The sequence below is a fragment of the Pleurodeles waltl genome, chromosome 3_1 (genome assembly GCF_031143425.1).
Source record: "Pleurodeles waltl isolate 20211129_DDA chromosome 3_1, aPleWal1.hap1.20221129, whole genome shotgun sequence".
Taxonomy (NCBI): domain Eukaryota; kingdom Metazoa; phylum Chordata; class Amphibia; order Caudata; family Salamandridae; genus Pleurodeles; species Pleurodeles waltl.
Window position 1 is genome coordinate 1,975,001,266 of NC_090440.1, and position 21,827 is coordinate 1,975,023,092.

At 45.7% G+C, this 21,827-nt stretch overlaps 1 protein-coding gene across 1 annotated transcript in view; it reads right to left on the minus strand.

The window, feature by feature from the left end:
- Positions 1-21,827, minus strand: part of LOC138283648 (multidrug and toxin extrusion protein 1-like) — a 423,588-nt gene that overhangs the window by 24,990 nt on the left and 376,771 nt on the right. Inside the window, exons 6-8 of the mRNA XM_069221585.1 lie at positions 9,462-9,559; positions 7,693-7,806; positions 6,557-6,624 (exon numbers count right to left, since the gene is read on the minus strand). Coding sequence (XP_069077686.1) covers positions 6,557-6,624; positions 7,693-7,806; positions 9,462-9,559 — 280 coding nt within the window. The remainder of the gene's footprint in view (positions 1-6,556; positions 6,625-7,692; positions 7,807-9,461; positions 9,560-21,827) is intronic.

The following is a 21,827-nucleotide window of genomic DNA, read 5'->3' on the forward strand; positions in this document are numbered from 1 at the left end:
CGCTGAAGAGACCCCTTGGTCTCTCATAGAAAACCATTGGAAACCCGACGCGTGTTTACACACTGCACCCGGCCGCCCCCGCGCTGCTGAGGGTGTACCTTTTGTGCTGACTCGTGTCCCCCCCGGTGCCCTACAAAACCCCCCTGGTCTGCCCTCCGAAGACACGGGTACTTACCTGCTGGCAGACTGGAACCGGGGCACCCCCTTCTCTCCATTGAAGCCTATGTGTTTTGGGCACCTCTTTGACCTCTGCACCTGACCGGCCCTGAGCTGCTGGTGTGGTAACTTTGGGGTTGCTCTGAACCCCCAACGGTGGGCTACCTTGGACCCAAAACTGAGACCTGTAAGTGACTTACTTACCTGTTAAAACTAACATTACTTTACCTCCCCCAGGAACTGTGAAAATTGCAGTGTCCACTTTTAAAACAGCTTATTGTGTTTTATGTAAAAAGTATACATGCTAATGAAATGATTCAAAGTTCCTAAAGTACTTACCTGCAATACCTTTCAAATGAGATATTACATGTAGAATTTGAACCTGTGGTTCTTAAAATAAACTAAGAAAATATATTTTTCTATAACAAAACCTATTGGCTGGATTTGTCTCTGAGTGTGTGTTCCTCATTTATTGCCTGTGTGTATGTACAACAAATGCTTAACACTACTCCTTGGATAAGCCTACTGCTCGACCACACTACCACAAAATAGAGCATTAGTATTATCTCTTTTTGCCACTATCTTACCTCTAAGGGGAACCCTTGGACTCTGTGCATGCTATTCCTTACTTTGAAATAGCACATACAGAGCCAACTTCCTACACCCAACAACTGTGTAACATCGGTATGTGAACATGTACATTGACATTGCTATATTTCTGAGAGCTTGCAATTACACATTTGTGAAAGTACAGACTGAATCCAGATTGATTTGTGATTCAACGGTGTTTATTTATGTGCTAATAAGTGGAGGGGGGTGTGCAATGGGCGGAATGGTGATGGTGGAGGAATGTCCATGGTAGAGTTCAGTCTCCATGGGGGGTAGGAAGGGGAGCAATGGCAGTTTAAGGTGGACAGGGGGGACAAAGTGGGACAGAAGGGTGACATTGAGGTGGGACTTATTTCCTGGAGGGGGTCTTGGCAATGTTCTCTGTCTTGTTCCTGGATCTCAGGGACCGTTTGTGGGGTGGTTCTCCTTCTGCAGGGGGTGGGGTACTGGTGGGGTACTGGTGGCCTGTTGGTCCTGTGGCGGTGCCTCCTGTCCACTAGCGCCAGCGGAGGTGGAGGGCTGTTCATCGTCCAGGCTAGTGTCAGGGGCCCGTTTGTGTGCCACTGTGTCCCTCATGGTGTTGGCCAGGCCTGCCAGCCCCACTGCAATGGTGACCAGGGTGGTGTTAATGAACTTCAAGTCCTTCCTGATCCCAAGGTAGTGTTCCTCCTGCAGCCGCTGGGTCTCCTGAAACTTGGCCAGTACCGTGCCCATGGCCTCCTGGGAATGGTTGTATGCTCCCATGATGTTGGAGAGTGCCTCGTGGAGGGTCGGTTCCTTGGGCCTGTCCTCCCCCTGTCACACAGCAGTCCTCCCAGCTTCCCAGTTGTCCTGTGCCTCTGTCCCCTGAACCGTGTGCCCACTGACCCCAGGTCCCTGATTGTCTTGGGTTGGTGGGTTTGCCACGAGTTCCTGTAGTGGTGGACACACTGCTGATTGACGTGTCCTGGGGACAGTGGCATGGGTCCGCTGGGTGGGTGCTGTGGTGGTGTTTCCTGAGGGAGGAGGGTCTGTGGTGCCTTGTGACAGTGGCAGGGGAACCGACTGTCCAGAGGTCCCCGATGGGCCGGGCTGGTCATCTTGATCCAGGCGTGCAGAGCTGCTGTCATCACTGTGGGCCTCTTCTGTGGGGGGACTGGATATGTCTGCCACCTCCTGTCCTGTGACGTTGGGTATGGGTCTTGTTGGGGTGTAAATGCATAGTTTTAGTATCTGTGTGTGCCATCTTGTGCATTGAGTGAGTTACCCTCTACTCCTGTGCTTGCATTATTGGCTTGGCCCTTGTGTGATTGGTGATTTTGGGGCATGAGTGAGTCTCTCTACTGGACATGCTTTAGTGATTGGTGTCCATGCATTGGTGTTACATGTAGGGCTTGGTTTTGGGATGTGTGGGTTCTGTTAGTGGGGTATCTTTGGGTTGTTGGGGTGATGGGTGTGAGGGTGAGAGTGGGACTATGTGATGGCATGCAGGTGGGGTGGGGAGGATAAAGTAGTAAAGATTTGCCTTACCAGAGTCCAGTCCTCCTGCTGCTCCTGCCAGGCCCTCAGGATACATAATCGCCAAGACTTGCTCCTCCCATGTTTTTAGTTGTGGGGGAGGAGGTGGGGGTCCACCGCCAGTCCTCTGTACTGCTTTCTGGTGTCTGATACCACTGAACGCACCTTCCCCCGTAGGTCGTTCCACCTCTTCCTGATGTCATCCCGTGTTCTTGGATGCTGTCCCACTGTGTTGATCCTGCCCAAAATCCTCCACCATAGCTCCATCTTCCTAGCAATGGAGGTGTACGCCACCTGTGATCTGAAAAGCTGTGGCTCTACCTGAGCTCCTCCACAGAAAACCTGGGGTGTCTTTGAGGTGCCATGATGTGGTGTGGGTGATGTGTGAGGTGCTGTTTGTTGTGCTGTGTGATTTGTTGTGTTGTGGTGTGTTGTGTGAAGTGCGTGGATGTTGTATGAGTGATGGTGTTGTGTGCCTGTGGATGCTGGTGTTGTGTTTGCTATTCTCTTGCTCAGCTTTTCCATAAAAATGTCATTGTAAGGGTTTGTGGGTAATGTGGGTGTGTGTTTTATAGTGTTGTGAGTGTGTGGGTGTGGTGTGTGTATGTTTATCAGGTGTGTGTATTTCGAATTGTCGAATGTGGTTGTGTTTTGTAAATGTGTGTGTATTTTGAGCGTGGTGGTGTGTACCGCTAATGGATTACCGCGGTTGAAAGACCGCCGCATTGATTCGTGGGTCGTGATAGTGTGGGCGTATTCTTGTTGGCGTGACGGTGTAGGTTTTGGTATCGCCAGTTTATCACTGACCTTTGGTGTGGTGGACTTGTGTGGGTGTCTGTATTGTGGTGGATTCCGAGATGTGGGTCGTAATACCTGTAGCGATTTCAGCCACAGTATGTTGGTGACCTTCAGCACGGCGGTAAGCGGGATTTACCGCCAGGGTTGTAATGAGGGCCTCAGTCTTCTTGGTCATTCTCATGTTGCAACAGCAGGTTCAGTCCTTTTCTCTTCCTCCATAGGTCCAGAAAGGATACTGTGGGAGTTACATTTATGTCTGGTACCACACTGAGGGCGGGTGACTTCTGGCCCCTACCTAATCAATGGACTAAGGGGCATATTTATACTCCGTTAGCGCCGAATTTGCGTCGTTTTTTTCGACGCAAATTCGACGCAAAACTAACTCCATATTTATACTTTGGCGTTAGACGCGTCTAGCGCCAAAGTTCATGGAGTTAGCGTCATTTTTTGGCGTGAACACCTCCCTTGCGTTAATGATATGCAAGGGAGGCGTTCCCGTCTTAAAAAATGACTCCGAGGCATGTGTGTGGTATTTATACTCCCGGGCAAAAATGATGCCCGGGAGTGGGCGGGGCAAAACCCCCCATTTGCGCCTCTTTTTAACGCCTGGGTCAGGGCCGGCGTTAAGGGACCTGTGGGCTCTGAAGGAGCCCAGAGGTGCCCTCCCCTGCCCCCAGGGACACCCCCTGCCACCCTTGCCCACCCCAGGAGGACACCCAAGGATGGAGGGACCCATCCCAGGGAAGAAAAGGTAAGTTGGGGTAAGTATTGTTTTTAAAATTTGTTTGTGGCATAGGGGGGCCTGATTTGTGCCCCCCTACATGCCACTATGCCCAATGACCATGCCCAGGGGACAGAAGTCCCCTGGGCATGGCCATTGGGCAAGGGGGCATGACTCCTGTCTTTGCTAAGACAGGAGTCATGTTGATGGGGGATGGGCGTCGTAAAAAAATGGCGCAAATCGGGTTAAGACGATTTTTTTGCCTCGACCTGACTTGCCCCATTTTTAGACGCCCATACGCCATTTTCCCCTACACCGGCGCTGCCTGGTGTACGTGGGTTTTTTTCACGCACACCAGGCAGCGCCGGTCGGCTAACGCCGGCTAACGCCATTCTATAAATACGGCGCCCGCATGGTGCTTCAGAATGGCGTTAGCCGGCGCAAATTTTTTTGACGCATAACTGCGTTAGCGCAGTTTTGCGTCAAAAAGTATAAATATGGGCCTAAACGCTAAACGTTACCCAGGGCATCACTAACCACTTTTGAAAAACTTCCTGTATACCCTACTGCAGACAATCCCACAGTGCCCCATTCTCCCAAAATCCAACATGGCAGACCTTTCTTCCCCAGGTCAGAGTTCCTGTGCCCATCCTAGAGGAGTGGCTGGGGAAATGAGCAACCCCTCCTCTGTCACTTAAATCACGTTCTGGGAGCAACTTCTTTCCCACTGGGCCTGGTGCTTGACTGATTAGAGGGACAAAGGAAAGGGTCTGGCCCAGGGGTTAGCTACCTTTTCCTGCAACAGTGGATGCTCCATTGAAGTTAATTAAGTTCTTGGACACAGCCAAGATGGTCAGCCTGCTACAGGAACAAAACAACTTCGACACTCAAAACTTTTGTCCTTGTCAGGGACCAATTCACACCTTGCCAAAGGGGAGCCATCAGCTGCCAAGTGACAGCTAGAATGCACAGAAAGGCCTTAGAGGCTTTGGGCAGGTTACCAGGTAACTTTATAAAAGTAACTGTTTTAAAATATGTATTACAAATCCAACTTTACCAATAAATTGGTCTTGTAATAAAAAAGTTTTAAAGTCCAAGACTGATCTCCGTAGCTTTTTCCTAAGCGGGATAGCAATATTAAATTTAGTTCCAATGCTTTCCAATTGAACAGCTAACCTGCTACAGTGTCGTTCTTGGTCTTTTCACTGTGAGAACATCTTTTACAATAAACACTTACATGTCCTGGTTTTAAATACCATGCACCTTGCCTTAATGAACACTAAGGGGTTGATTCTAAGCTTGGCGGGCGGCAGGAGCCGCCCGCCAAGCGGGAACCGCCAGAAGACCGTACCGCGGTCAAAAGACTGCAGCGGTCATTCTGGGTTTCCCGCTGGGTTGGCGGGCCACCGCCAAAAGGCCGCCCGCCAGCCCAGCGGGAAACACCCTTCCACGAGGAAGCCGGCTCCGAATGGAGCCGGCGGAGTGGAAGGGGTGCGACGGGTGCAGTAGCACCCGTCGCGAATTTCAGTGTCTGCTAAGCAGACACTGAAATTCTAAGTGGGGCCCTCTTACGGGTGCCCCTGCAGTGCCCATGCCATTTGCATGGGCACTGCAGGGGCCCCCAGGGGCCCCACGACACCCCATACCGCCATCCTGTTCCTGGCGGCCGAAACCGCCAGGAACAGGATGGCGGTATGGGGGTCGGAATCCCCATGGCGGCGCAGCAAGCTGCGCCGCCATGGAGGATTCCCCTGGGCAGCGGAAAGCCGGCGGTACACCGCCGACTTTCCGTTTCTGGCTGCAGCTGTACCGCCGCGGTCAGAATGCCCAAAGGAGCACCGCCAGCCTGTTGGCGGTGCTCCCGCGGACCACGGCCCTGGCGGTTTTTACCGCCAGGGACGTAATCAGGCCCTAAATCTGATTAGGGGCTACGTATTTATATTTAAAAGGAAGCTTTAGAATGGATTTTCTAGACAGGTTGATTCTTCAGTTAAAGCAAGCACCACTGTTGGCAATGTAAGATAATCCAGTCCAATCCAGTTGTAAACGAAAAGTTTATTCCAGCAGCACAGGAATGCAACTTTCAGCAAGACATCCACATTTTAACCAGAGTGCCTTCTGCATTCAATGACTAAACATTCTCATGGAATGTAGAAAACAATCCAAAACACAGCACTGGCATGTGCATAAGATTGTTATGGTAACAAATACAACAGGCAAGCCTACAGTCATGTTAGCCTTGCCACTGCATTTTGTGCCACAATATGTGCTGCAGGCCTCTGTTGACATTTAATTTACAAGCCCTGGGTACATGATAGGTACCATGTACAAGGGATGTAAAGGTAAGTTAGATATGCCAAATAAAGGTACTCGAATTTCAACATGTTGCAAGGGGAAGCTCAAGCACTTCACTACTGTTAGCAGGAGTAAAGTGCACAGCGTTCTACAGCACGCGAAAACAGCCAAAGCAAAAACCTGGTGATAGTACCACGCAGAGGGTGACCAATACCAACACACATCTTTAGGCGCACTATCCCTGACCCAGCAGTCTACCCTTGGCCTACTCCCCAAGATTGTATCTTCACGAGGGGAATGGCCACTCTGTTGCTCTCGAGCCAGGTTTACACTCAACAAATACCAACACAAACATATATACAATCTGCATCTGGGGTTCATTATTGTATCCCTTTCCCTTGTTTTGTGGTCAGGGGTGTTCACGTTGCTGCCCTTTATTTAACATTAATCTGTAAGCATTTGTTAATCAATACATCTTACCATGTAAAGGAAGAGCACAATCTGGAGTATGACAGACTGTACTCCCTGCTCAGTCACGCTTATCAGACCTGCAAAAAATGATAACTGTTTTACACAGACAGTATATTTATGGAAATGCAGCTTATCTTACTGAAAATGCAAGCTTTTTCGGATCGGCTAGAAAGCATGTGCACCCATTACTCCCAGAAATGGATGACATTATTACTCAAATCTCCCTACATTTTATGACATTGTCCATATGAACTGTATTCTTGTGCTGAGGATCATACATATATTTGTACTTTCTACTGTGAATTTATCATATTGTGAAGTAAGCTGTGTCCATCACTCATGCATGGACCCTGAACCAATTTTACAAACTTAGGCTGTCAAGTGGGAATGAATGAAAATATGTTACCCTGTTCTGCAGTCTGTGGCAGTGTTAGAAGACAAGAATGTATGTAAGGGAGTGGATGTTAAAGCACAGTAAACTATAGGTGTCATACATTTACATATTGTTAGAAGACAGCAGTTTATATCTAGTTTAACACAGTCTGTTATAGTACAAGTAATTTACATAGGCTTGCAACAGGCATTTTAAAGCTTTAGAATTCACCTCTAGGTCAGCAGGTAAAGTATTGCAGTGTTGAAATGTACAACTAGGCTGTAAAATGGCTAAGCTGTAAAACTCCCATACCCTTCATCCTACTTATCAGCAGAGTGCAGTAACTATTTGCAGGTATGCACTGACATCATTGACAGATGGTCATGCTATGTATTGCAAGGTAAGATGCCTGTACATGGATATCCTGGCCAATGATGCCTTTTTTCGCTGCTGAAAGGGCTTGTGACCCAAGTGGATACGTTTGTTGGCAATTGGTCCCACACCACAGTTACTGAAGCCCCTGATCAAGATTGATTTCCTGTGTTTCTGCGAATCGTCTTCTCGGAATGGGACCAGCACCAGCTCTACGACATTCTCAAAAGGAAGGATTGTTTGATAATCTAGTAATTCTCCTGTTGACCATTCTACAACTGACAATAGAGGTCTGCCTAAGAGGTTGAAGGGAGGGTAGATAGCAAAGATGATCTCCTTGTCAAACTGTTGAGGATGCAAATCAATGATTATGTTAGGTAATATGAAAATGTTCTCTTACCTGTAAGTATGATTCCAATGTCATAGATCGACCACTCAAACAACACCGCAAGAATGCTAGGAATAGCCAGTTTTGTGACTTGGTGCCAGTTCTGAAGGCATTCCCAGGACCATCCTGGGAAAACAAACATAAATATAATCATTCATTTCCTTGAAATAGGTAACTTAATGCACTTGCATAAAATGACTGCTCCAGTCTACAATTTGGACCTAGACATTGTGCTGGAGTTTCTTCACAAAAGGCACTGATACCTTATAAAGTAGCATGGTTTCCTATGACACAGACATATTCACGTACAGCAAATAGTACATATACTGATTTCAATGGAGCATTACAAACCATGCAGAAAATGCTGGTAATTTTTACAGCTCCTTTCAAGCTGACTACTTTGTAATGCACAGATACAGCAGAACATAGAAACTGAGACAAATACAACCCTCTTGTAATATCCCACTACAGTTGGAAGTACAGAAAGGACCAGATTTATTTTAAAGAAAGGATAAGTTTTAGATTATTTCAGTGTGCAGTTCACGTGCTTCCACCCTCTACACTGGTGTCTGTCCAAATTACCTAATGGTAAATTTCATTATCTTACTCTTAGAAGTTGTCTTCCTCATCACAGTCCTTATACACTTAAGATTAGTCCTCTTTCGGAGGCAGAAAACGTCCTTCCACCACCCCCAACTATAACTTGCATCTGCGCCATGCAGCCCTCAGACCTCACATACTACATTACTCCTAACATTAAATGACATCACTCGTCCAGAATCAAGGGGGGCCTTGATTCTGGACTAGTCCTCTTGGGAACCTCTCAGGACCCAGGATGCTGTGTTGTATGGTGTTTGGGTTTGACAGGAATTACCTTGGGTGAGAAAGTGTATTAAAGATGAAAGGGAGGAATGAAAGAATAAAAATAGAAGAAAGCCTTCTCTTTAGTCATAGATTACGCAGTTAGTGGTTTCTGGGAGAGAATTCACATCACATATGTAAGACTTTTAATGAGGAAAAAGGGTGAGATAGTAAGCAGACGTTACTGGGTCCCTAGCTTTAAATGTATTCATTTCATAAACTAGTAAACTAGCTGTGACACAAATAAAACCTAACCCTGAAGGTGCGAAAACCTACACTGTATTTATTAAAAATCCTAATCAAAATAATGAATATTCAATATTTCCTGTCTTGCCTTACTGGTTTGAGCTTATTAGATATTCAGCAGTACACCCTTATCCTCAGGCTTTCTTCCTCAAAGAAAATGTGACTGTCTTAATTCTGTGCTAACAAATTAATTTTGTCGAAATTTGGATGTTTAAATATTGTGCCACGTTGAACATGTTAACCTCAGGAATGGCCCATTTATTGAAATATGGGTGCTCATTTAGACTTTGGCAGACAAGATACTTTGTCAAACGTAGAGGAAATCTAGTCCTTCGATATGCCTTAGGCTCTAATATACTTTTAATGCGGCAGACATGACATCTGCCACGTCTGTGGGGGATTATCATGTCCACCAACAACTAAGAATGTCTCATAGTCTTGAGAGAAATTGTACAAAGATCCTTGTCGCCTTCAGAGTCAAAGGAGGAATTCAAATGATGTAGGAAGAAGTACCTCCTATAGGAACTTCAAAATGATTACAAATAGTTCCAGTGTATAAACATCAATCATAATATCAATATAATAAAGTACAGCCTCACTGCCTACAACTTTCAGTTTGCCAACATTCATTAGAACTGTAGAATATGTTACCACTTTAGGGCATAATACAGTACCTTCCCAGGTCTCAACGTGCAAATCCTTTATCCATATGTAGAAGAAAGTCGTGATGATCTGGGAAATAACAGCAACATTGAGTGCCAAGGCAGCTCCCCTGAGAAAAGAAAAAATAGATGTGATGGGCATGGTTAGGTTGCAAAGATGGATTCATTGATTTCACATCTGTTATGCTATCAGTACCCGTCTCCTGTAATCAGGCGGTCAATTTATTATCGTAGTCTGAGATCAACACAGTTATTCACTCTGAATGTCTGAGTGCACGACTGGAATGGAGAATATTCCCAGTAGCATCAACAAGGTGATTGAACATCTTGTCATTTCATGGAGGCGGTGAATCACAACTCCTCCAGTTTAGTAATGTGTTAAAACCTGACGTTGTAGACAGTAGTGTCGTCTATTTACTGTTCTTGTCGCCTTCAGTCATATCATGGTATAAGCACCAGGAAGCGTTGACATATGTGCACCTTGGTAAATATACATGTAATAAAATACTCCATTTTGTACATTATACGGATAGTATATGTCACCAAGGAGTTCTGTAACCATACAGAGGCATGAAGCGCAGGCAACGTCCCTTTATTGGTCATGGAATTGCAAGGTAAGATGCAATGTCCTTATAATGCACAAAAAGGAGCACTTTATCCGTTATAATGGGTAGGCTTTGCCTCCCTCCTTCTTAAAACACATTAGATACCGAACAACATGTGTGCTGCGTGATAACGTCTGCTGGTCCTGCATTTTAGCCTACATCACTTTGCGTGTCGGTATTTTCAAATGTGAAACAAAACTACGTCAAAGGATACAATCTGCTGTAGGCAACAAAGGCAGGCATTCCTGATGTTGTGTCACGTGACGTGGGGCCTCTTTGCAAGACTATACTTGGGCAGCCTCCAGGAATTACCAGTCTTGACCCATCCAAGAAATAATTTATTTCCTGGTTGAAAGGTATAAGAGCAAATAAACAAGTTCCTTTTCCCTTTGCCCATGAAAGAAATGATAATGCGGCAAATTGGAAGGCAGCGTCTGGCTGTGTCATTTTGTTATAAGCAGATTATAGTTCCCCACATACTATAATAAAGTGATGTGTTTGTTTATGCTGGTCTGTAAACATTATCATGAATTCATAAAAAAGGAAGGAGGCTTTTTCTGGGCACCTATAAATATTTGCATTTGATGGCAGAGATAGGCTACATCAGGAGATAACAGAAGCAAAATATTAGTTATTAGTAGGGATGTACCAAATTATCAGACGTCGTCTCCATCAACTACCCCAAAATTAGAAATATCTTTACAAAGGAGCACATATTTTTGGGCAACAAAAAACGTGCCGATATCAGTATTTTACCTTTTTTATCAACAAAATCAGTTTCAGGGGTTTAGCGTAGAAGTTTCTCTTACCAGGAAATGACACTGAACACTAACTTTCTAGCATTTTTAAGCTCCCATAGACATCGTTTCTAATTTTGTAATCATCAGTTCCAAATTCCTAACATTTAGCACTTTAAAAAAAGAGTGAGTGCCTGGTTCCTAAAATGTTCTAAGATAACAATTCTTAAAAGTTGGAATAATGACTATATTATAAGGGCAGACCTACCCACCCTGGGGAGGCTACACTGGGGGGATAAGAGCAGAATCCTGATAAGCCATTTGCGGGGATTCTGGAGGTGGATGATGGCGGCTTCGGAGCCTTGCGGCTGAGGCGTAGCTGCGGGGTCGTGACAGAGGCCTGGTGCGCCCGATGGAGACGGCCGCACTCTACTTTACTCCACTCCATGCCACTGCACTCTTCTCCATTCTGAACCACTCCACATTATGCCACTGCACTCTATGCTACTTCACACTATGCCTCTCTAGTCTACTCTGTACCACTCTACTCTATGCCACTGCACTTTACGCCTCTCTACACTACTCCGCTCTGCTCGTCTGCACGCCATACCACTCCAGTCTAGGCAACACCAATCTAATCCGCACCACTCCACTCTCTGCCACTCTGCAACACTGCACGCCACTGCACTCTAAACTAATACACTCTATGCTAGAGCACTTTACTCTGTAACACTCAACTTAATGCCCCTGCACTCTACATCAATACACAGTACATCACTCTAATCTACTCTTCACCTCTGCACTCTATGCCACGGCACTCTACACTACTTTACTCTATGCCATCACACTCTATGCCACTTTATGCAACTCCACTCTAACCTGCACCTCTCCACTCTAAGCCACCTCACTCTACTGTGAAATAATCTACTTTATGCCACTCCACTCTGAGCCACTGCATTCTATGCCACTGCACTCTACCCTTCACCTCTCCACTCTATGCAACTGCACTCTACTCTGAAACAATCGATTCAACGCCTCTGCACTCTATACCACTCTGACCACTGCACTCTAGTTCAATGTACTCTACACCACTGCAAGCTGACACTCTGCAACACTGCTCTGGCCGCCACTATACTCTACACCACTCTGCTCTGTACTACTGCACTCTGCACCAATATACTCTATTCCACTGCATTCTATGCCACTCTACTCTGCCCCATGTCACTCTATGCAACTGCACTCTACACCAGTGCACTCTAAACAACTGCACTGTATGCCAATGCCCTTTACTCTGCACCACTGTACTCTATGCCACTGTTCTCTGTACCACTCTACACCACTGCACTAACACTCTACTCTGCAACTCTGCACTCTACACCACTCTACTCTATGCCACTGCACTCTAGGCACTATATTCTACTCTACACCACTCTACAATACTCCACTCTGCACCACTCTACACCACTGCACTCTATGCCACATGAGTCTACTCTGCACTCTATGACACTGCACCACTCTGCATTACTGTACTCTCTGCTACTCTATTGTATGCCACTCTACTCTACTGCACTCTATGTAACTCTACCCCATGCCACTCTATGCCACTGCACTCTGCGCCAATGCACTCTAAACAACTGCACTGTACGCCACTGCCCTCTACTCTGTACCACTGTACTCTACGCCACTGCTCTCTGTGCCACTCTACATCACTGCACTGACACTCTACTCTGCAGCGTTGCACTCTCCACCACTGTACTATACACCAATGTACTATGTACTACTGCATTCTATGCCACTGCACTCTATGCTACTCTACTCTGCATCACTCCACTCTACAGAACTTTGCTCTACTCTGCACCACTCTACACTACGCCACTGCACTCCCTGCAACGTGAGTCTACTCTGCAATCTATGCCACTGCACCACTCTACACTACTGCTCTCTCTGCCACTCTATTGTATGCCACTCTACTCCACTGCACTCCATGCCACTCTACTCTGTCCCACGTCACTCCATGCAACTGCACTCTAAACCACTGCACTGTACGCTAACACACTCTAAACAACTGCACTGTACCCCACTGCACTGTACTTTGTACCACTGGGCTCTACGCCACTGCTCCTATGCTACTCTACTCCACTCTACACCACTACGCCACTAACTTTAAGCCATGCTGAACAGCAGCTACTCTGGTGTATAACATGGCTAATGGCTAAAACACATTAGCAAAGCCAATAACTCTTTCGTAGATGAGACCTATTGCTTAGAACTGTGAAAAATACAATCACATCATAATAAAGGCTGCTACAAAATGCGCAAATACATTTCAGTTAAATTAAAAAAAAGTGCTTCTCAAATACAGATTTGAATAATATACAGTTTATACCTAGTACAATTCTTTTCATAACACTCCATTAAAACCACACACTCCACAGCTCACCTTGGAACACCATTACAATACCTCTCTAAAAGAAATATCTTTGCCACCAGAAAACTTCAAGTGACTCCTTTTAGTAAAGTCAATGCAGGTTTTCAAGCCCCTTTGTATTTGCAGATTTACCAGTTGGGCACATTTGCATGTCTTTAGGGAAGGAGACCCCCTGGCAAGAAGGTCTGATTCTTATCTGTCTGCCCCTCCCTCAGAGCACAGGAGACTCACTGCCTTCCAGCCCAGCTGGGTAAACTGATCTGCCCGTAATTTCGCCCTGCCTCCGTTGCCCTTTAGGTGAAAGGTTAAAATTACGGACAAATGCCGTCCGTTAGAGCTTTCATCATGGACAACGGACAGCAGGCCGAAATTACGGACAGTCAGAGAAATTTACGGATGGGTAGTCACCCTACCTGCAAGCCACCATGGTTGGAGGGATTGTGAGGACAAGATCACCTGAGGGAGAACTAAGTTTGGTGAAAAGGCCTGCCTCGACTTCGGAGGGACCATCCAGTGGAGTATACAGACACCTGGGATGCCTGATAACGATGGAGAGTGGTCAAACCCACACCTGGAATGCCTACAAACAGAGAGATAGGGGCATAGACACCTCTATGCTGGAAAATAGTGCCTGCATGCCACATTATTGCAGGGATCTTTTGGAGTGGTGGCTGACACATTCCCTGCACAGCCCCTCCACCTTCACAAGCGTGGACTCTGAAATCCGGGAGAGGAGGGTGTCTCAGTTTGGACTATTGAGGCTACTGCTGGGGCTAGCAGACTACTAACAGATGTGAAGCTATGGGAGGGCTGACACACATACTCCTGGAGGCTTCTACTTTGCCACATGCCACCCAAAAAACAACAGCCCAACAGGTTCTCCAGCTACTCCACTCCCACCGAGGCCATCAGCACCTGAGACTACAAATATCGCTCTCACACAGGATGAGCTCCTCTCATCATTAAAAGATTTTAAAAAGGAACTACAAGAGGCACTGAAAGGACACATGAACTCCTAGTTGGATGCACTCCGAGTGGACGTCAACAATAAACTCCCTTCACTGCGGCAAGATGTGGACTCGGTGGGTGCAAAAGTGCTGGAAGAAGAGGTGAAATCCTACGAACTAGAGGGTCACATGAGTCAGATGGATGAAATTACACAATCAGTACAACAGCAACTCCACTCAAGCAGGGAGACCTGAAAAAAAGGTTGTGGCACTATAATATTAGAATCAGAGACCTGGTGGAAGAAGCAAAGTGGCCGGACTTTGAGGCGTTTGTAGTGGGCCTGTTTAAGGAGTTACTGGGTGAGTCAAACCTGAAGTTGAAACTGGTAAGAGTCCACAGGTTTGGCATTAGAACCTCGAGTGACAAGGGAAGGCCAGGGGACATACTTGTAAAACTACATTCCTTCAAAGTCAAAGACACCATTCTCCAGGCGGTGCGAAAAGCTGAGAAGATCACTTTTCAGGGAGAGACATGCATTCTGTTCCAAGACATAGCTCCTGCCACGTTGGCCAGCCAGCAGCAGTTTAAGCCAGTAACAGACAAACTAAGAAGAGATCAGACCACGTCAGGTACCGATGGACATTTCCCTTTGGCCTAGCCTTTGAACTACAAAATGAATCCTGTCTTGTAACCGACTTTTCAGTAGCGATGAACCTGCTGGGCATTCCTATTCTGGAGGAGCGTACCATGGAGAATCCAGCGTAGAGATGCGCCTTGACCTTCGTCATCGGGTCCTTGCTGACCCAGAGACACCCTCGCCCTCATAAGAAATGCTTACTGAAGGGGGATCCTTAACTTTGGTGTCCATGAGACTTTTGACCTGCACAATTCAGAATGAATGGACAGGATGGACCGTCTACCGAAAGACAGCATCACCCTCCCCTTAGAGGACATAGACCTTGCAACACAGAGGAAGTACATGCTTACATTGCTGGTGGTCCCCATACACACAAGCTCTCACTTACTAGTAGTTGATATTTTGGGTTTGCAAAACTAACCTCTCCTGTTCTCCCAACTATCCCAACTTCATGAGATACACAAAGTGACATAAGCAGTTTTGGGCCACAGCCCAAGTTGTTGTTGACACTAGCACAGAGTTTACAAAGTTTGGGACAGTCCCTGTTATTTGATTTTTTTTTTTTTCTTTAGGGTTCTGGGAATCTAGACATGGATGGAGGCAGACACATTGCTGAGGATAGGAGTGGGGGCGTTAGGACACAAGTGGTGTGGTGGGGATGGGGGAGGCGCATTCCCCGTGGCAGCAGGTGGAGGGCCGATTGTCATCTCCAGTGGGCGAGCTTGGCTCATTAACATACATTCTCATTTCCAATGGTAGTGACAACACCTATTTGGAAAGTTAAAGGTCTAAACTCCCCCACAAAGCTCATGTATTATGGAAATACTTGCTAGACCAACACTATGATGAGGTTGCAATACAGGAGCCACACCTTAAACAGGAGGATGACTGTAGACTTAAACATAAAACATACCCACACACTTTCAAATCCTCTGTCTCCTTGAAACATAATTGTGTGACACTTATGTTTCACCAATCTCTGCAATTCCACCTAATGGGGCATCATACTGATAAGGAGGGAGAATTGTCATAGTCACAGGATCATTAAGGGGTTGTCTAGCTACCTTCGCTTCTGTTTATGCACCTAACGCCAACCAGGAAAGGTGTCTACATGCTTGCCGAACAATGTTGGGGTGATTTGCAAAGGGGGATGTGTTTCTGATGAGAGATTTTAATCTCACTTGGCATGCTGCCAGCGATAGCATGCCCCCCCCCTCGCTTACCGACAGGCAACTTTTCTGAAGCATTGAAACGCACAATGCAGGAGATGGGGCTTGTTGATGCTTGGAGGACACTTCACCACAATGATAGAAATTCTACTTTATTCTCGCACTCAAATCGCACACATTGTAGGATTGGCAATGTCTTTTTGAGTCAAGAAAAGATACTAGCGGAAAAGGTGCAGGTGGCGATCAACAGCCTTAAGCTTCATAAATCACCAGGGCAAATGGCCTCATGGCACAATTTAACAAAACTTTCAGTTCTGAATTGACACCGTACCTGACCTCCTTGTTCAATTACATTTGCACCTCGGGAGAAACTACGCCCTCCATGGGGGTAGCCCTCATTAATGTTATTCCCAAGACAGGGAATGATCTGCACACCTGTGTCTCATACAGGCCCATCGCCCTCCTAAATCTCAATGCGAAACTTTATTTAAGGATACACACGTCTTGATTAGAAGATATGCTACCACCTGGACCAATCTAACTTTATTAAAGGGCTTCAGATGCACTATAACCCATGGAGGGTGGTCCATCTAATTGAAAAAGCCCACAAGAAAAAGATCCCAGCCATTCTTTATTAGTCTCAATGGCGGAAAGGCTTTTGTTAAGCTGGACTGGACCTTTCTGTCTCTCACCCTCAAGCGCTACGGGTTCTGTGATTCATTCATTATGATGGTACAGGCAAACTACCCCGCACCGCCATCCAGGGTTCTAGTAAATAAGGTAAGCTCTTTGCCATTTCAACTGACAAGAGGGAAAAGACATTTGCACTCAGCATAGAGCCTTTGGCAGCCCGCATTTGCTCTTCCCCCACTGTCCACAGAATACCATTTGAAGCAATAGATCATAAGATCTTATTTGTCAACAATGTCCTTTTGACTCTTTCTGAACCTCGTCCCTCACTCACCTCTCTTCAGGATGAACTACATCTCTTTGAAGAGGTAATGGGCTTTAAAATCAACCTCACTAAGGGCCAGATGTACAAAGCTTTTCCTTGTCGTAAATGGATCAATTCGCAGATTCTGGCCGTTTGCGACAAGAAAAAAGCATTTTGAAATGCACAATTGCAATTTTGCGATTTACTAATTTATTTACTGAATCGCAAAAAGGGTTTGTAAGTCACAATTTGGAAGGGGCGTTCCCTTCCTAATTGTGAGCTGCAGTGCAATGTATGATTGTTTTGTGACCATGAATGCGATCACAAAACAAGCGCAGTTAGCACCAATTTCAAATTGGTGCTAACACATTTGCTTTTCCTTTAAGGGAAACTGGATGCATTTAAAAAAAAACACTGCTTTATTTAAAAGCATTCACAGACATGGTGGTATGTTGTCCCTACCAGCCACCATCCCTGTGAGTGCAACCATTACCAATGGGGTCGCAAATTGCGACCTGCCTCATGAATGCTTATGAGGTGGGTCATTTGTGACCCCATTGGGAATCGCAAACAGTGTCTTTGACATTGCTGTACATCAGGTTTTGCGACTCACAATTTGCAAGTCGCGAAATCTGATATTTGTACATATGGCCCTAAATCCTTTATGCTAAATCTAACCATGCCCTTACCAAAGATGGAAACTCTAGCTGCCTCCATGCTCTTTCGTTGAGCGAAGAGTGAAATTATCTATCTCAACATTAAAATCACACCAAGAATAGATCTTTTCAGTGCAAACTTCCCTCCTCCCTTGTTGGCACAAATAACAAAAGAGCTGAGAAGATGAGCATCGCTTTATATCTCATGGATAGGGAGGATAAATGCAGTGAAGATAACGATTCTCCCTAAGGTACTTTATCTGTTTCAGAGTCTCCCAGTAGATGTCAAGCACGCATTTGTCTCAACATTGTGTACGATTAATACATGCTTCATCTGGCAGAATAGCCGGGCTCACCTACACTCTAAAACACTACTCATGCCGAGGGAATCAGGAGGCCTTGTGCTCCCGGATTTTCTGTTGTACTGTAAGGTGGCCCAGGTGAGAGTCATTACTGGATGGTCGCTTAGGGCCATTGTAGGGAGGGTGATATGGGATCTACTCTAGAAGCCAAAGTCTGATTGCCCCACAATGTTTACCTTAGCACACCAATGAAAACAACTCTAAAAAGTTGGGATGGGGTGGCTAAAATGGTGGGTTGGATGCTCTTTCCCTCTCCTCATACACCGATACACTACAACCCAGCTTCCCCTCCTACTCTCCGACCAGGTCCCTTGATGCTTGGAGAGACAGAGGCTGCCTAACATTAGCTGATCTTTTCCATAACTGAGACATGTTAACTTTTGAAAATTTCAAACAGAATTTTCATCTTTCCCCACAGAATGCTACCATTATACATAACTACGGCACAGGGCATTACAACCCAAGAATCAATTAGCAGCCATGCTTGAATTGACCCCATTGAACAATTTGTCCATCAGACGGGCATCACTTGAGGGTCTATAACCTTCCTCTGTGCCTTGCTACTCACAGCATTAACCCCAACACAACCCCGCCTCCTTACTTTTTAGAAGGATATTTTGGGGGCCGACATTCATGACACACAATGGGAGAAACTTTGTCGAGATAAGTGCATGGGGTGCTACTCCTGACTGGCTCCCGAGCAGCATTACAATTCTATGCACTAATAACCACAGAAGGGTAAGATGTATGTTCAGCACTAATAACATCTCCATCGGGGACACCACTTGGGCCCCTCCCCCCAATTGGCAGAGCAGGGTCCTATTCCTAGCGCAAAACTCTCTGGCTGCCCACAAGGAAAGACTGAACCATCAAGGTCCAACCTCATGATTACTACAGGGAACGTGGTAACCTCAGGTCTCTCAGTCCATCAGTGCTATTTGGCTACTACAAACTTTTTAAACCAGCAAAACAGACCAGTCTTTTTGGCTGTCTGTCTGGGGGACTCTCAATTTGTATTATCAAGGCTATGCCGCTACATCAAAATTTTCCAGCCTAGCTAGCAGTGCTAATTTTTGGCATGTTATGCAATAATATAAATTTTTCTTTTAATAAATTGCTACCACAACGCCTTCAAAATAGCCAAACTGCCTGCTATGAAAGCCCTATATGAAAGCTTAGAGGATCTCTAATTGAGTTTGCCTCGCATGAGATTTTGCTAGTTGGAGGCTTTAACATCAAGGGACTCAGGAGTTCTAACTCTTCTACATGTAAAGCCAGAGAGGAGGCTACAATGAACAACTTGCTGTCCAACTACAACGTAGTCTTAGCAGAACACAACCCTCTAGCACAAGACCTCCACATGTAGCTTACCGCTACTAACAGAGGGATTTCATGATTACATCTTTCTATCAGCCACCTTAGCTAGCCACCAGGTCAACTTGGAGACCTTTGATTACCCAGAAAGCGACCACAATCCTTTGACCATAATGCTTGATCTAAACGCAGTCACGGTGGTTAATCACCATGAAGTGGGAAGATCTACGCAGCCTGAAGCAGCTAAGTTAGTTTAGAAAATTAAATGGTGTCCATCAGCTAATATCAAGGTGGGCGAGTGGCTAGATGAAACTTAGCACTTAATCCAACTTCCAGGGAGCCGTCCACTACATATGAGATGACCTAATTCATAAGCTGAGAACCCACTTGCTGGGATTCGGCCTCCTTCAACATCACCCCATGGCGTCCGCAAAGTGTCCCAGCAGCCACATAAGAGAGCCGTCATTTCGGCCTGAAGAGCACTAAGAAGGGCTCTCCATCCTCATAAATCAAATCCCACCGTGAACTCTGCGAGGTTCATAGCTAAGTTGTGCAAAAATATAAACAATTTGGGAGGAAAAGAAAATCTTAGAGCAAAATGAATGGCTAAATATTCATCAAATGTTGCAAGAAAGAAACCTTGCTCACTTCTGGAACCACGTCAACAGCCTTAGGTCCACCACTCATAATAGCCTTTATGTGGTCTCAGAAGCAGCCAGGGTGCGACACATCAAAACACTGTGGGGGTCATTATGACCCTGGCGGTCTTCTGACTGCCTGGGCAAAGGTGGCCGTTTCACTGCCAACAGGCTGGCAGTGAAGACCCCCACATTATGGGTGCGGTGGGCTGGCCTCTGCAGGAAACTAAATGCATGGGGAGTACCCCTGCAACTACTTAGCCCAATTTTCCCGCTCTATCCCAATCCCTGGGTTCCTGTAAGAACTGGCCCCAACACAGCAACTCCCAAAATTGCAATAAACAATGGCCTAAAGCAGGACTGTGTGCTCCCCCCACTAATCTTCAACATATACACTGCTGACCTGGGCAAAAGTTTGGAGAGTAGCTGCCTGATTCCTCCATCTCTCGGTCACTTGAAACTTCATATTTTACAGTATGCTTAAAATATATATTTATTTTTTTTGACCATTCAAAAGCAGGACTCCAGTGGGCCCTAAACAAACTCCAGGAATACAGTGATACAAATTACATCATCATCAACCAGGATAAAACTATGGCCCTTATCATTGGCTGCTATAAAAAGAAGCATCTTCCAACCTGGCGTATGGGGGCTGCGACCATTAAACCCATCATGAAATATAGTTAGCTGGGGGTATGTTTCCACAAGACCTACAGCCCTGAGGCCCATTTAGTGGCCCTGAAAAAAAAGCAGGAGCTATTAAATACAGCCTGATCCACCTTAACCAGACTTGCATAGTGCATCAGCTGCTTTTACACTGAAGGTCATGAAGGCTCGCTCCTCCTGGCAGTTCTCTACGGGCAACTGGCTTTCCCAGAGGCATGTGCTCCTACTCTAGAAAACATCCAATGTAAGGCCTATAAGAGGGTATTTGAACTGCCCAGATGCGTAAGGAGGTTCAGCCTACGCTTAGAACTTGCCCTCCCAAGACAATCACTCACATGTGAGGCTGACATCTGGAAATGTATATAAGGATTCCTAAAGCTCCCCCAAATACTTTAAAAGCTCATCTAAAAGCAATATTTGAGACTCCAGGGAACCCTTGGCACCTACATGTTCAAAGGGTGTTAACATCCCACCAAATAGAATGCCTTCCACTGAACTCTGAGGAAGGTGACTTCAAGTACATATTTATTGGATTCCCGTTCTCTAAAGACTTCAAATTTGCTATCCCCACTGAGCAACTCATATCTTGAGGGGAAGCCACAACCACACCTTTTTGAAGCTTTAAACAGATGAGCTCGCAATAACATATCATTCATGAGACTCTTCAAGTGGTGGATTTTGTATCTTGGGTCTGACCAGATGTGGAGAAGGCATGCAGACTCTGCAACTATAAAAGCAAATCCTGGTTACATCTACTCTGTTGTTGTCCTGAGCTGAAACCGATATACTTTCAGATGGGAATCCTTTCTTGCTTGATGGCATCTACGCTGTGCTTTTCCTGTGCAGATATAAGATTTCTATAGAGGTACAGCAAATATGTCAGATTGCTTGAAGCCCAGACTTCGCAACCATACAGCAGAGCCCATTCTTTACATCTTTTCTCAAAAAGTAATATTGGACTACTTTAGGGTCAAGGACAGAACTAAGCTTAGCGCGGAAAGGATTTTCCCGATCAAGCCTAACACTTTAGCTGGGGTAGTGGCTTTCTTTATCATTGTTTGTGATTGATTAGTTCTACCAAAATATGCTTTGTTAAATTGACCCTGATGGACATGTATTCGTTTTACTCCCCTTGGGGGTATAACAATGGCATAAATCTTTTATCTGTTTATTTATAAGTAGGAGTAGATCAGTCCGCCTCCATGTTTTTTTCAGATTTTTTTTTCTTTTTTAAACCTTTTTTTCATCTTAACGCAACATTGTTATGGTTTTAATTAACTGAAC